We start from the raw sequence: 16,375 nt of genomic DNA on the forward strand, positions 1-16,375 counted from the left end.
GGGTAAATCGCCACCTTGCCTTGAGGGGGGACCATATTTCTTTTAGCCAGCTGTTCTCTTGGAAAGGTGGGGCTACAGTTCCCATCATCCACAGCCTCCGGGCAGGCTGGAGCTCTAACATGTTCAGTGTGGTAGAGAGGATCATGCCAACAACTAACTTGCATCCAGAACTCCTCTTTAATGGAAGGCCAAGAATTCACTCCTGGAAAATCGGTGGGTTCTTGGAAGCTTCTTGGGGGAAAAGCAAAATGTCTTCAAGAAAAAACAAAACAAAATCCAGTTCCCTTTTGAAAAAGCACCTTGGAATGAAAGTCAGCTGGGTGCCTTTGGGCCAGTCATTCTCTCTCAGCCCTAGGAAGGAGGCAATGGCAAGCCAACTTCTGAAAAAAAACTTGCCAAGGAAACTGCAGGGACTTTTTCAAAATCAGAATCAGAATAGAGGTGGAAGGGACCTCGGAGGTCTTCTAGTCCAGCCCCTTGCTCAAGCAGGAGACCCTAGAGTCCATTTCAGACAAGTGACTGTCCGGTCTTTTCTTAAAAACCTCCAGTGATGGAGCACCCACAACTTCTGGTGGCAAGCAGTTCCACTGATTAATTGTTCTCACCGTTAGGAAGTTTCTCCTTAGTTCTAGGTTGCTTCTCTCTTTGATTAGTTTCCATCCGTTGTTTCTGGTCCTGCCTTTTGGTGCTTTGGAAAATAGGTTGACCCTTTCCTCTTCTTTGGGGCAGCCCCTCAAATACTGGAAGACTGCTGTCACGTCTCCCCTCGTCCTTCTTTTCATTAAACTGGACATATCCAATTCCTGCAACCGTTCTTTGTAAATTTTAGTCTCCAGGTCTTTAATCGTCTTAGTTGCTCTTCTTTGCACTTTTTCCAAAGTCTCAAGATCTTTTTTGTAAACGTGGGGACCAAAACTGGATGCAGGATTCTACCATGTTTCCCCGAAAATAAGACCCTGGCTTATATTTTTTTGAACCCTGAAATAAGCGCTTGGCCTTATTGCCATGCGCTCAAAAGCCCAATTGGGCTTATTATCAGGGGAGGTCTTATTTTGGGGGAAACAGGGTATCTATCTATCTATCTATCTATCTATCTATCTATCTATCTATCTATCTATCTACCTACCTACCTACCTACCTACCTACCTATCTATATCTATCTATATCTATTTATCTATTATCTCTCTCTCATCTGTATCTATATATCATCTATATCTATCTATCTATCTATTTATCTATCTATATCTATCTATCTATATCATTTCTCTCTCATCTATATCTATCTATATCTATTTATCTATTATCTCTCCCTCATCTATATCTATTTATATCTCTCTATATCTAGCTATCATCTCTATCTATCTATCTATCTATCTATCAGTCAATCTATCTATTATCTCTCTCATCTATATCTATCTATCTATCTATCTATCTATCTATCTATTTAGTTCCCCCGAAAATAAGACCCCATCTTATATTTTTTTGAACCCTGAAATAAGAGCTTGGCCTTATTGCCATGCGCTCAAAAGTCCAATCAGGCTTCTTATCAGGGGATTTTGGGGAAAACAGGGTATAGGTATGGTCTGTCCAGGCAGTCGCCGAGAATTGGGCACAACGGAAAGAAAATAGAGAAATTGCAAATAGGAGATTAAATCATTTGGCTTGGCCATCTATTTTTCCCTTCCCCCCACCTGCAGCTCACAGAAATAAACCTGTCAATGATCCAGCCTTGTCTACTTCTCTTTTGGAAAAATTTTACTTCCTTTTTTTTTGTTCTTGGTGCCTTGTGGGCCAGGAGGGGTGAAAATTCGCAATGGGGGACAAAGTTAGAAAAGGAAGTGATGGCTGCAGTGACGGAGAGGAGTAGAAACAGCATGGCGTCGCCCCCATGCAGAATTTAAACCAAAAGTGCCAGTTTTGCTGCTCTGAATTAAGGGATTAGAGTGGATGAAAGATGATTAATATGGGGCCTCCCTCCATGAATTAATGCCCCCTTTGTTTCCATGGGGGGAAGTTTGGGAAAATGCTCTGGAAAAACTGAACAGTACTTTGTCATGTGCCGTTTAATCCCAAAATAATGGAATGATGGAAATTTGCTTTTTTTTTTTTGGGCGGATTCAACTTCTGCAGGATTTTGGGGTGGTGAATGGCCAGTAGATGCTGAAACTCAAGATTAACAGTTATGAATAAAGGGATAAAATCAAGATCATGTGAAGTGTTGGTAACCGCTTTACAAAGCCTTAATATTGCATCCAGTTTTGCTCAACCCCATATAAAAAAAGATGTTGGGACTCTGGAAAGAGTGCAGAGAAGAGCAACTAAAACGATTAAGGGAGCTGGAGACTAAAACATATAAAGAACGTTTGCAGGAATTGGGTATGTCTAGTTTAATGAACAGAAGGACTAGGGGCAGTCTTGAAATATTTGAGGGGCTCCTAGAAAGACGAGGGGGTTAAATTTATTTTCCAAAACACCAAAAGGCAAGACAAGAAACAGCAGATAGAAACTAATCAAGGAGAGAAGCAACCTAGAATTAAGGAGTAACTTCCTGACAGCGAGAAGGATTAACCAGTGGAACTGCTTGCCACCAGAAGTTGTCGGTGCTCCATCACTGGAGGCTTTCAAAAAGAGACGGGAGAACCATTTGTCTGAAATGGTATAGGCCAGGGATGGCTAACCTTTTTGCCATCGCGTGCCAAAAGCGTGCCAGTTATGGGTCATGCACGTGTGTGCCCACAACCCATAATTCAATGTGCCCCGCCCCCCCCACGCATGCGTGTGTGACCCCCACGCGCTCCCCGCGCTTTTGGCACGTGATGGCACGGTGGGCCTGGTAGGCCTGTTTTTCGCTCTCCCCAGGCTCCAGAGCCTTTCTAGGAGCCTGAGGAGGACGAAAACGGCCTTTCCCCCCCCAGAGGCCGTCTGGAGGCCGCAAATGGCCCGTTTGCTGAGCTAGGGCAATCCTCACGTGCCCACCGATATGGCTCCTTCTTGCCATAGGTTCGCCATCACGGGTATAGGCTTTCCTGCTCAAGCAGGGGGTTGGACTAGAAGACCTCCAAGATCCCATCCAACTCTGTTATTATAAGTTCTATGTTCTAAAATAATTCCGTTTTCTCTTTTTTTTTCAGGTACTGGGCCTCTGTCCGAAAAACAGATTGCCTATGTCTGCAGAGAAACCCTCCAGGTGAGTGTGTAGGTGGGTTCCATTTTCGCTGACAGGAAAAGCAAACAATATTGAGTTTCAGGACAGGTAGTCCTCACCTTACGACCGTTCGTTTAGTGATTGAAGTTACACCACCACTGAAAAAAGTGACTTAGGTCCCGTTTCTACACTTATGACCGTTGCCCCCTCCCCATGTTGTGGTCCGTAGCTGGGGCAGAACACCTCACAGTCACATGATCAAAATCCGGACGTTCGGCAACCGATTCATATTTATGACGATTGCGGTGTCCTTGGGGTCATGTGACCTTTTCACAAGTAGATTTCATTGGGGAAGCCAGATTCACTTAACAACCGTGTGGCTAACTGAACAACTGCAGTGATTCACTTTACAAGTAACGGCAAGCCAGGCCATAAAACAAGGCACTCTTCATTTAACAACTGTCTTGCTTAGCAACAGAAGTTTAGGGCTCCATTATGATCGTAAGTCGAGAACTGTGGTGGGATTCAGCCGGTTTAGGAGAACCGGTAATTAAATTGATGGTTCGCTCTGCCCCGCCCCTTCCAGGAGTTCCCACGTGCCCCAGTTTGGCTCCCAGGTAAGTGCAGGGAGGCCTATTAGGCCCAAAACAGGGGGCCGGGGGGGGGGAAGTGCTGCCTGTCATGCCCCTGGCCACACCCACCATGGCCACGCCCAGCCAGCCCTTCATTAGGGCAGAGAACCGGTTGTTAAATTATTCGAATGCCACTCCTGGTCAAGAACTACCCATCGTTATATTATAATTATAATTACAAGGTGTTTTCCCGGTTTCCTGGTGGTCTCCCATCCTTTTCCTATCCAGTCCCAGCTTCTTCTTTTTCTTTTTTCTTTTGAAAAAAAAATTCTTTTTTAAACAAAACATAAAACATAAATCCATCTTCCATTACAATTTCAAACAGTGTGTCGGTCAGTTACAAATCTTTTGTGCTTCATCTCCATAATCAGAATTTACTAGTTATTTAGTTTCTCATATTGTCAAACTAATAAACATCCTCATTTATCATTTATTTAACTATGGCTTCACCGCTTCATAAAAATTATTTTCAAATATTATATTTATAACATTCATTTCATGTTTCATATTTCATTTCCATGCTTTCTTGTCTAGCCACTGATAAAATAAATCCCATATCTTATAGCATTGTTTATTTATTTATTATTATTTATTTATTATATTTCTATACCGCCTTTCTCCCGTAGGACTCAAGGCGGTGTATAGTCAAGAAAAATATAGATATACAAACATCATAAAATTGCTAATTAAAATTATTATTATAACATAGTTTGACCCAATTAAATAGAACCTAAAATTAGATAATATTTTTAAAAAATGTTTATCTTCTTGTTCTCTGATTTCTAATGTCAATTTACTCATTTCAGCACATTCCATCATTTTCTTAATAACTTCATCTTGCATTGGTATTTTCTCATTTTTCCAGTTTTTCGCAAACACAATTCTGGCCGCTGTTAAAACATTCACAATCAAATATCTCAATTCTCTATTGTATATTTCTGCCAGTCCCAGCTTCTTGAGCCCAGCTATGTGTTCCGTTGAGTTTTTAAGAGGATGTTTTCATGCCTTGACACAAAACGAGTGACGAGCTGTTGGGTTTCTCTTTTTGAGAATTGTCAAATAGCAATTGGAGCTCAGCGATGTGCGCCTTGGAAAGGAAGTTGTGTTGATCCATTGTGCATCCTGTTCCTTTCCTGCCTTCCTGTAGCGGAGACAGCTACAAGGACAGGGCTGAAATATGAAATATTGTTGGCTGTGTGGGGTGTTTGTGCATTCAGGCAGGTGCGCATGCGTGTTGGAGCCTGCAAGAAGCTGAACTGCCGTCTCCAAATTTGGCAGGTTTTAGGCTTGTGGACTTCAACTCCCAGAATTCCCCAGCCAGCCATGCATGACTGGCTGGGGAATTCTGGGAGTTGAAGTCTACAAGTGTTAAACTTACCAAGCTTAAAGATTTCTGGTTTGGAAGAAAATATAAATGGGGAGAAACGTGATACAACTAGTCCCCGACTTACAACCATTTGTTTAGTGTTGACTGAAGTTGCGATGGCACTGAAAAAAGGGATTTGTCTGGTCCTCAAACTTATGACCAACTATCTCACTTAGCAACAGACATTTTGGGCTCAGTCGTGGTTGTAAGTTGAGGACTAGATGTAGAAATGTTTTATTTCGTTTGAGTCTTACAGTAGATTTATTTGTATTATAATAAAGATATATAGAGATATATACATTATATATCTGTTTCTCCATGCCATAAATAATCCTACCTGTTATCTCTCCTTTTTTTTCCTCATTCCTCTGACCTAAATCTTTCCTATTGAATTGCTCTGGGCTTCTAAATTATTTTGATTTCTCCTTAGGATTGTTCTCTTCTCATTTTTCCACCTCAGCAAGTTTATTTTCTTTCGAGCTGCAATAAATGAAACACGACATAACATAGATTGTGTGGCTGCAATGCAGATGACTATAAAAGCAAAATATAGGGCAGTGTTTTTCAACCTTGACAAACTTAGAATGGGTGGACTTCTACTTCCAGAATTCCCCAGCCAGCTTGCTTTAAGATGGGTGGACTTCAACTCCCAGAATCCCCCAGCCAGCTTGCTTTAAGATGGTGGACTTCAACTCCCAGAATCCCCCAGCCAGCTTGCTTTAAGATGGGTGGACTTCAACTCCCAGAATCCCCCAGCCAGCTTGCTTTAAGATGGGTGGACTTCTACTCCCAGAATTCCCCAGCCAGCTTGCTTTAAGATGGGTGGACTTCAACTCCCATAATTCCCCAGCCAGCTTACTTTAAAACAAGTGGACTTCAACTCCCATGTTGGCTTGGAATTCTGGGAGTTGAAGTCCATCCATCTTAAAGTGGGAAAGGTTGAGAAACAGTGTCCTTAACGAATCAGGGTTCATTCAATAAACCATGGGTTAATCCATCTTGCAAACCTAGTTGAATCTCAGTCTCTCTCTCTCTCTGGCAAGCTATCAGAATTGTTGACTTTTATCTGTTTCCCTTTTAGGGACTTCACCACTTACACACCAAAGGGAAAATGCACCGAGACATTAAGGTGAAACAGATTAGTTTTTGTCAGTTCGGGGGCTCCAAGTGGGAGGGCAGAGTGTTCCCCCCAAACGGCCACCAGATCTTCTGAACCTCTTTCTCTCTCTCTCTCTCTCTCAGGGGGCCAACATCCTGCTGACGACCAACGGCGACGTCAAATTGGGTCAGTTCCTCTTCCCAGTTTCCCTTCCTGTTCAGCATCTCGGTTTGTCTTGCAGAGCAGGTCAAAAACCTCAAGATGGGGCCTTGCAGTGGAAACCCCGCCCCTCCTTTTAGTGTGGATTATTCGTTAAAAGAGGGCGGGGCTTCTGCTGCATGACCATGGCCACCATCTTGAATTTTTTTGACACATCTTCCCCTCCAACGGAGACTTCTGTGCTGAAGTCCGCTTCAGGGTTCACATTGATGACGGTGATGATGATACGATCATTTATTTCTTCATCCTCTGGCTCCTGCCCCCATTGCTCTCTGATTGCTCTCTAATTCTATTCTAAAAATAGAAATAGAAATAGAAATAGAATAGAATAGAATAGAATAGAATAAAAATAGAATTAGAATTAGAATTAGAGTAAGAATAGAATTAGAATTAGAATAAAAGTAGAGTTAGAATTAGAGTAAGAATAGAATTAGAATTAGAATAAAAGTAGAATTAGAATAGAGTAGAAATAGAATAAAATTAGAATTAGAATACAATAGAATAAAAATAAAAATAAAAGTAGAATAAAAGTAGAATTAGAATAAAAGTAGAATTAAGAGCCTGTAGTACAGTGGACTAAAGCACTGTTATTAACAGATTAATATCTGCTGCTTACAATTACTGCAAGTTCAAATCTCACCAGGCTCAAGGTTGACTCGGCCTTCCATCCTTTCAAAGGTAGGTGAAATGAGGACCCAGATTGTGGGGGCAATAAACTGACTTTGTATAAATATACAAAAGTATGAAGGCTATTGCTTAACGCATTGTAAGCTGCCCTGAGTCTCCAGAGAAGGGCAGCATATAAATTAAAGCAAAAAAAAAAATTAGAATTAGAATAAAAATAGAATAAAAATAAAAGTAGAATTAGAATAAAAGTAGAATTAGAATAAAAGTAGAATTAGAATTAGAATACAATAGAATTAGAATAGAATAGAATTAGAATAAAAACAGAATTAGAATAAAAGTAGAATTAGAATAGAATAGAATTAGAATAAAAATAGAATTAGAATAAAAGTAGAATTAGAATAAAAGTAGAATTAGAATAAAAGTAGAAATAGAATAAAAATAGAATTAGACTGGAATTAGAATTAGAATTAAAGTAGAATAAAAATAAAATTAGAATTAGAATAGAATAGAATTAGAATAAAAACAGAACTAAAATAAAAGTAGAATTAGAAATAGAATTAGAATAAAAATAAAATTAGACTGGACTAGACATTGAAATTGGACTACAATTCCCATCCTTTGTATACCTACACCAGCCATTCCAGCTGGCCCAGTTGAAGCCCTCTCTGATATTGTTCCTCCTTTTCTCTTTCCTCCCCAGCGGACTTCGGGGTCTCGGCAGAACTGACCGCTTCGGTGGCCAAGCGAAAATCGTTCATCGGAACGCCCTATTGGTAAAACCCGTGTGTTTGCTCCGCTACTTTACAATCTGCCTCCCGCAGCCGCCGTGGCGAGATCAACGCTGTCTGCGTCCTGCGGAGGAACGAGCGAGTCTTAAACTTGGTGGTCCTGCAAAACCTTCCCGTGAAAATTCAGCCACACAAGGCGGAACCATGAAATATGAATGAATTCAATTCATTCATCCAGAATGGAGTCTTCGGTTAAAAAGGAAAACGAGTGACAAAAGGAAAAAGGGAGATGGTTGAAAATTTGCGTTTGCGAAGGGAGCGAAGAAAATTTGGGCCACAGCAGTTGAGAGAGGGCTAAAAATTATTTGTTCGCCTTCAAACTCCGTTGCTGGTTTTATTGATTAGGCTTCTTCGCTGCAAAGCTACAACACGTTGCCTGAAATCCAGCTCTTAGAAGTTGTTGCCTTTGTTGATTTATCACAACCGATAGTGAGTGTGCTTGGAGCCCCTTCCTTGTCTTAACCTTGCATTCTGTCTGATTCTCCAGGATGGCACCAGAGGTGGCCGCGGTGGAGAAGAAAGGCGGCTACAATCACCTGTGCGACATCTGGGCCCTGGGTATCACCGCTATTGAACTGGCGGAGCTGCAGCCCCCACTCTTTGACCTGCACCCCATGAGGTAAGGAAGCTGGATGAGAGAAAGCGAGGGAGACTGAGCTGGATGTAGAGTCTAGCGTGGATTTAGAACAGTGATTTTCAAGCTTAATAACTTTCAGATATGTGGACCAGAATTCCCCAGCCAGCATGCTTTAAGATGGGTGGACTTCCACTCCCAGAATCCCCCAGCCAGCATGCTTTAAGTTGGGTGGACTTCAACTCCCAGAATCCCCCAGCCAGCATGCTTTAAGATGGGTGGACTTCCACTCCCAGAATCCCCCAGCCAGCTTGCTTTAAGATGGGTGGACTACAAGTCCCAGAATTCCCCAGCCAGCATGCTTTAAGGTATGTGAACTACAAGTCCCAGCATTCCCTAGCCAACGTGGTTTAAGATGGGTGGACTTCAACTCCCAGAATTCCCCCGCCAGCATGCTTTAAGATGTATAGACTACAAGTCCCAGCAGTCCCTAGCTGGCATGTTTAAATTTGGGTAAAGGCAGCATGTTGGCTAGGGAATTCTGGGAGTTGAAGTCTACATATCGGAAAGTTAGTAGGCTAGGAAACATTGAATTATAATATCTTATTTCAGGATCCTTAGGTGGGGGAAAAACAGTGGAAAATCGAGGATGCCTCTTGGGTGTATCACTTCATTTTTATTTCCCCTTTGATTTCTGTATTATTTCTTTTTTTATTAAAATTATACGGCCACCCATTTAAAAATACGTGATCTCACAATTAAAAAACAGAATTGCAAAAGTTATAAATAAGTTTTATCTGGGGTCTCACGAAACATTGCTTTGTGAGTTGTTTGGTCTTAGCTTCCTGATTTAAATTCCTTACTTCCTGATTAAAATGGGCCACAGCCCTGATTTCCCTTCTTATCTTTAACGCAAGCAACTACCTTTTCAGTCCCTCCGGTTTTAAAAAAACAACAACTTTAAAACAAGCTGCCTCGGTAGGCGTGTATTTCTGAATTCCTAATTACAGTTTCGAAAATCCTAGAATTTGGGGGGGGTTCGCTTTGCCGACGGGTGCAAAACCCACATTTTTGCTCCCATCCCCGAAAGATCAGCATGTCAATTTTGGGTCCTTGGGAGAGGCAGGATTAAATCCACCCACAATAGCAGGGGGGAAAAATTGCCACTGGTTTGGACTTTCTAGAAAAACCAGCTACACAACATCTTGACGTGTGTGTCTGTATATTTGACTGTCCTTCATAGCCACTTCCTGGTTAAGAATCACCAAAGCTCCAAATTTGTCTGCAAAAAGATCCTGGCCATTTGACACCTTCCCGAGGGTTGGGACTCCAGCTCCCATCAGCCTCAGCCACTGTTCAATACAGGTCATCCTCAATTTACAATCGTTCATTTAGTGACGATTGAAAGTTACAAGCGACTTATTACCATTTTTCAAACTTGCAATCATTGTAGCATCCCCATGGGCATGTGATCAAAATTTGGACGGCAGCTGGTTCATATTTATGACGGTGATCCCCTTTTACGACCTGGCAAGCAAACTCAATGGGGAAGCCAGATTCCCTTAACAAACCGTGTTGCTAACTTAACGCCTGCAGGGATTCATTTAACAACGGTGGCGAGAAAAGTAGAAAACGGGACAAAAGTTACATGTCTGTCTCGCTTTGCAATGGAAATTTGGGGCTCAATTGTGGTCATAAGGACTCCCTGTAATAGGTGGTTTGAACAAGCAAAGGAGAACTAAGCGATGGAGCATTTTTGTGAATGATCCTTTCATTTCGGTGGAATGTTTGAGCATTCCGTGACATCACCACGAATCAGCCAATGGGAGAGAATAATTTCTGTAGAGAAGGGATCGGGGTTCCCGTTTCTTTAAAGCAGGGGTCTCCAAATTTGGCAAGTTTAAGACTTGTGGACTTCAACTCCCAGAATTCCTCAGCCAGCCAAACTTGGCAAACTTAAGAGTTGTGGACTTCAACTCCCAGAATTCCTCAGCGAGCCAAATTTCGCAACCATAAGACTTCTGGACTTCAACTCCCAGAATTCCCCAGCCAGCCACACTTGGCCGCTTTAAGATTTATGGACTTCAACTCCCAGAATTCCTCAGTGAGCCAAACCTGGCAACTTTTAAGACTTGTGGACTTCAACTCCCAGAATTCCCCAGCCAGCTATAGAGTTGAATTGAATTCTGGGAGTTGAAGTCCACAAAATTGCCAAATATGAACACCCCTGCTTTAAAACAAAGGAGAAAAATAAAGTAATTCTAACTCTGTTTTGTTTCGCCATGTAGGGCTCTGATGTTGATGTCGAAGAGCAACTTCCAGCCCCCCAAGCTAAAAGATAAGGCGTGTTGGTGAGTGTGTATGGGTGTGTAAGAGACACAATTGTTCTCCTGGGGCACTAGGAATTTTTCTCTTCATTGGCGCTCCTGTTTTATCCTTCCAGGTCTCCTGATTTTCACCAGTTCCTCAAACTCTCCTTGACCAAAAATCCAAGAAAACGACCAGTGGCAGAAAAACTCTTGCAGGTGAAGCCAGGCTGGGAAGTAGGCAAAAAAAAATAATCCCCCCCCAACCTCCCCTCCCAAATCAAAATTGTCTAGAAACAACTCAGGAAAGGAAAGGAATACCGCATCGTCTTCACTGGGGATGCTGGAGAGATTTGTGACCGGCCATTTTATTTTCCCAGAATGCAGGTAGTCCTCGATTTACGACCACAATGGAGTCCAAGGTCCATGTTGATAACCGGGACCTTTGTTAAGCGAGTTTCGCCCCATTTTAGTCGCGAAGGGAATCATTGCAGTTGTTAAGTTACTGTGTTTCTCCCAAAATAAGACCCTGTCTTAACATTTTTTTGAACCCTAAAATAAGCGCTTGGCCTTATTTTCGGGGAGGTCCAGGTGGGTTCTAAAGATTTTTACTACCGTTTCTGTGGGCGTGTCTTATTTTGTGGGCATGGCTTGGTGGGTGGGTGGGTAATGTGACTGGGTAGGCGTGGCCAACTTTTTTTTTTTTTAACTTTTAAAAGCATTTTTTCTACAACCTTAAGAAGTTGCAGAAAAAAATGCTTTTAAAAGCCTCTGATGATCAGGCAACTCAGCTGGGATGGCCAGAGGCTTTTAAAGGTATTTTTTTCCCTACAACCTCTTCGGCTGAAGAGGTTGTAGAAAAAATGCTTTTAAAAGTTAAAAAAAAAAGCCTCTGATGAGGTGGGCAGGGTAAGCGAGAGGCGACCGGGCTGGGGACCGATTTGGGGGCGTGGCCAAGCCAATGTTATTACCGGTTCTCCGAACTACTAAAAAGTTTTACTACCGGTTCTTCTGAACCGGTGCAAACCGGGAGCAACCCAATACTGGGGAGGTCTTATTATTTTGGGGCGCAAGGAGCAAAATGGGGTTCCTTTTGCCATCTTATCTGATTTCCAGCTCTGTCTCCCTAACCCTAACCAGAGGAAATGGCGGGGACCGGCTGTGTATGCGGTTAAATATTTTTGTGGGAGGGCTTGTTTTCAAGGGAGGGCTTATTTTCAGGGGAAACACGGTAGTAACACAGTTATTAAGTGAATCTAGCTTACCCATTGCTTGACAGAAGGTCACCATAAATGTGAGTCAGTTGCAAAGCAGCTGAATTTTCATCATGTGACCCTGGGGGGGCAGTGCTGTAGCGGTCGTGTGAAAAATGGTTATAAGTCACTTTTTTTCAGTAATCTAAGGACTTCCTGTCTCCTGATGTAGTGTCACTCTGGAGGAATTTTGGGATATTTCACTGGGCTTCCAGTTTCCCCATTCCGGCGGGCTTGTCTTTCTTTGCTACGTTCATCCCTAAAGCAGTTTTTTTCCCCCCTTGTTTCTTTTTAATCGAATGAATGAATAAATAATGAATGAAGTGAATAACGAAATGAAATGAATGAATAAAACTAAATGTCAAGTTTCGAGGTCATCTCAAATAAATTGCATTTCAAACAAAGTCTCTGAAGAAAAACTCCTATTTATTAAGCACGACATTCTAACCCGACTCCAATCGAAGCCAACACTGACTTCCAGCCCCAAAACCCTCCCTTTCCGTTCCCCACTCCCCTGCACTCATTGGCCATCTTCCAAGTCATTCTACCCCTAATCTACTCCAGCTCAAAGGAATTTCCCCCCTCCCATCCCATCTCCTAGGGGATATTATCTCCAGGGAAAATAAGTAGGTGAAAAGTCAAACGTCCCTTTCCAGACGCCTTCGCTTCTCCTTCTTATGTTAGCACTAGAGTAAATGCAGGTTGAAGTGCTGACACTAAAGCAGCTTTAACGTATTATGGGAGGTTTTTGGACCGGGGTGCCATTTGCTGTAGCAAATCTCGGGGTCCCTTTTGGGGAACCAAGCTCCCAATGAAAGTTGGGAGGATTTTTGATCCCTTTGTGTCTCTTTCCCTGTAGCATCCTTTCGTCTGCCAGCCTTTAGCTCGCGTTCTTGCCGTAGAATTACTGGATAAAGCCACAAACCCTGAATTGGCTGCTTCTGCCTTGGACGATGGGGATTTCGAGGTACGGTTGTCCAGTTGTGTTGGATGTATTGGGGGGAGGGTGGAGGAGGAGGGGGGGGTTAAGTTGATCGCTTTCACTTCAAACCTGGGAAAGTCCAGACCTGGTCACCATAAAGAGCCTTGGTGGTGCAGCAGACTAAAGCACTGTTAAGTAACCCCAACTGCCTGCAATTATTGCAAGTTCAAATCTCACCAGGCTCAAGGTTGACTCAGCCTTCCATCCTTTCGAGGTAGATAAAAATGAGGACCAGGATTGTGGGGGCAATAAGCTGACTTTGTATAAAGAAGAACACCGCTTAGTGGGGGCCCGAAAGCCCTACTAAGCAGGTATATACAAAAGTATGAAGGCTATTGCTTAACGCATTGTAAGCCACCCTGAGTCTCCGGAGAAGGGCGGCATATAAATCGAATCAATCAATAAATAAATAATGTTGAGACTCTAGACAGAGTGCAGAGAAGAGCAAGAAAGAGGATTAAGGGGCCCGGAGGCTAAAACATACGATGAACGGTTGCAGGAACTGGGTGCGTCTAATCTAATCCAAGGATCTCCAAACCCAGCAACTTTTAAGACTTGTGGACTTCAACTCCCAGAATTCCCCCAGCCAGCATGGGGAATTCTGGGAGTTGAAGTCCACAAGTCTTAAAAGGTGCCAGGTTTGGTCCAGTTAAACGAGGAGAAGGACTAGGGGTGACCTGATAACATCTCCCAATACTTGAGGGGCTGTCACAGAGAAGAGGAGGTCAACCTTATTCTCTCTAGCAAAGTTGGGAATAGTGACTGGCATCCATGTTTGCCCTCCCAAATCTACAAGTCACAGCATTCCTGGAGTCTGAAGAGGTGACTGTCTGTTTTTGATCTTGCAACCACATGTAATATTCTATGCCAGTTCTTTTTTCAATCTTAACCACTTGATGATGTAAGGACTTCAACTCCTGGAAGTTGAAGTCCACACATCTTCAAGCGGTCAAGGTTGAGAAACACTTGTTCTAAGCCATTCTGTGTTAGACTCGCCTCTGATAACAGAATTGGAAGGGATCTTGGAGATCTTCTAGTCCAACCCCCAGCTCAGGCAGGAAACCTTATACCATTCAGACAAATGGCTGTCCAACTTCTTAAAAGCTTCCAGTGTTGGAGCATCCATAACTTCTGAAGGCAAGTTGTTCCACTGGTTAATTGATCTCATTTTCAGGAATTTTCTCCTTAGTTCCAGGTTGCTTCTCTCCTTGATTAGTTTCCACCCATTGCTTCTTGTTCTACCCTCAGGTGCTTTGGAGAATAGTTTGACTCCCTCTTCTTTGTGGCAGCCCCTGAGATATTGGAAGGCTGCTCTCATGTCTCCCCTAGTCCTTCTTTTCATTAAATTAGACATACCAGTTCCTGCAACCGTTCTTCATATGTTTTAGCCTCCAGTCCCCTAATCCTCTTTCTTGCTCTTCTCTGCACTACTGATGTTGATGGATGAATGTATGTAAACTGGTTTTTTCTGGGACCTGCAGACTGTCCCCTCTAAGGATGCCATTCTGGTGTGAGCAGCATCGTTTTCATATATATTGTGGGGTGATTTTATCATATTAATTTATTATACGACTCTTCTTTTATCAGTTTTATTAGTTTTTATATGAGGTTTTATATTCTGTAAGCCACCTGGAGTCGCCATGTACGAATAGGTGGCAATATAAATTCCGTAAGTAAGTAAGTAAATAAGTAAGTAAGTAAGAGGGATGCAGTGGCTCAGTGGCTAAGACACTGAGCTTGTCAATCGAAAGATCGGCAGTTCAGCGGTTTGAATCCTGAGTGCCGCGTAACGGGGTGAGCTCCCGTGACTTGTCCCAGCTTCTGCCAACCTAGCAGTTCGAAAGCAGGTAAAAAATGCAAGTGGAAAAATAGGGGCCACCTTTGGTGGGAAGGGAACAGCGTTCCGTGGGCCTTTGGCCTTGAGTCATGCCGGCCACATGACCACGGAGACGTCATCGGACAGCGCTGGCTCTTCGGCTTTGAAACGGAGATGAGCATCACCCCCTAGAGTCGGGAACGACTAGCACATATGTGCGAGGGGAACCTTTACCTTTACCTTAAGTAAGTAAGTAAATAAGTAAATAGGTAATTAATTAATTAATTAATTAATGGAAACAAAAAGTGTGATTTTCCCTCCCAATTCAGGCTTACGATGTTTTCCCTGATAAAATCTGCTCGAGTAAGCCCCGTGGGCCGTCAGAAGGCACTCTGTCGGAGATCCAGCGTAAGTTTAAACCCGTATGTCAGAATGCAAATGTATGTTTGCAATACAAGCAGCGGCTCCGGGGCTGACACCGTTTTCTAAGATGTGGGAGGCCTGCTAGAGAGAGAAAAGATTGCCTTAATTTTCAGAGTATAAGACGCACTCCCCCCCCGCCAAAAAAAGAGGGTGGAAGTATTGGTGCGTCACACCAAGTACATCCATTTTTGGCCTCCCGAAACCCCACCCTGCACATCCCATTTTCACCAAAAACAGACCCATTTTTTCACAAAAATGGAATGCGCAGAGGGTTTGGGAGGCCTGCAGAGTGTTCCTGGGGCCTGGGGAGGGCAAAAATGCAATGTGGGGCGGGTTGGGAGGCCAAAAAAGGGTCCGCTTTTCTCAAAAATGGGGGCGTTTTTGCCCTCTCTGGGCCCCAGGAGCACTCTGCAAGCATCCCATACCCTCTCTGCATCCCATTTTTGCAAAAAAAACGGGCCCGTTTTTGAAAAAGCACCTTTGAAAAAGCACTTTTGGGAACAACTTCCCTTGTTCTTAACTAATCTTGGCAGATTGTGGTCCAAAATCAGCACAAAACAATCCACTTTTTTAACTTCTTGTTGCATTGCTTTTTAAAATCTGGGGTTTGGGGCTTTCAAACTCGGTGAGTAGAATCTCATTTCTGTCTATCTGGCTGATCTTTGAATTGTTCCTCTTTTCTTTCCAGTTAACCAGGTTAAATTCGGCCCTCCGCTAAGGAAAGAAACAGAGCCGTGGGGCAAACCAGTAAGTGGCACTCGTAGGTGTGTATTTGTGTCTGTGAGCTTGTTGATCGAAAGGGTCGGCAGTTCGGCGGTTCGAATCCCTAGTGCTGCCGCGTAACGGGGTGAGCTCCCGTGACTTGTCCCAGCTTAGCAGTTCGAAAGCACGTAAAAAAAAATGCAAGTAGAAAAATAGGGACCACCTTTGGTGGGAAGGGAACAGCGTTTTCCGTGCGCCTTTGGCGTTGAGTCATGCCGGCCACATGACCACGGAGACGTCTTCGGACAACGCTGGCTCTTCGGCTTTGAAACGGAGACGAGCAGTGCCCCCTAGAGGCGGGAACGACTAGTACATATGTGTGAGGGGAACTTTTACCTTTACCTTTACTTGTTTGTCTCGGTTTAACGTTTGCGTGAGTCCAG

At 43.2% G+C, this 16,375-nt stretch overlaps 1 protein-coding gene across 1 annotated transcript in view; it reads left to right on the plus strand.

Annotated features, from left to right (window-relative positions):
* MAP4K2 (mitogen-activated protein kinase kinase kinase kinase 2) overlaps positions 1-16,375 on the plus strand; it is a 68,737-nt gene that overhangs the window by 20,731 nt on the left and 31,631 nt on the right. Inside the window, exons 5-14 of the mRNA XM_060694346.2 lie at positions 3,132-3,187; positions 6,225-6,272; positions 6,386-6,428; positions 7,789-7,861; positions 8,364-8,495; positions 10,739-10,801; positions 10,894-10,975; positions 12,869-12,976; positions 15,137-15,215; positions 15,919-15,977. Coding sequence (XP_060550329.1) covers positions 3,132-3,187; positions 6,225-6,272; positions 6,386-6,428; positions 7,789-7,861; positions 8,364-8,495; positions 10,739-10,801; positions 10,894-10,975; positions 12,869-12,976; positions 15,137-15,215; positions 15,919-15,977 — 743 coding nt within the window. The remainder of the gene's footprint in view (positions 1-3,131; positions 3,188-6,224; positions 6,273-6,385; positions 6,429-7,788; positions 7,862-8,363; positions 8,496-10,738; positions 10,802-10,893; positions 10,976-12,868; positions 12,977-15,136; positions 15,216-15,918; positions 15,978-16,375) is intronic.

This window comes from Pantherophis guttatus, chromosome 18 (genome assembly GCF_059756535.1).
Source record: "Pantherophis guttatus breed Tessera chromosome 18, ASM5975653v1, whole genome shotgun sequence".
Taxonomy (NCBI): domain Eukaryota; kingdom Metazoa; phylum Chordata; class Lepidosauria; order Squamata; family Colubridae; genus Pantherophis; species Pantherophis guttatus.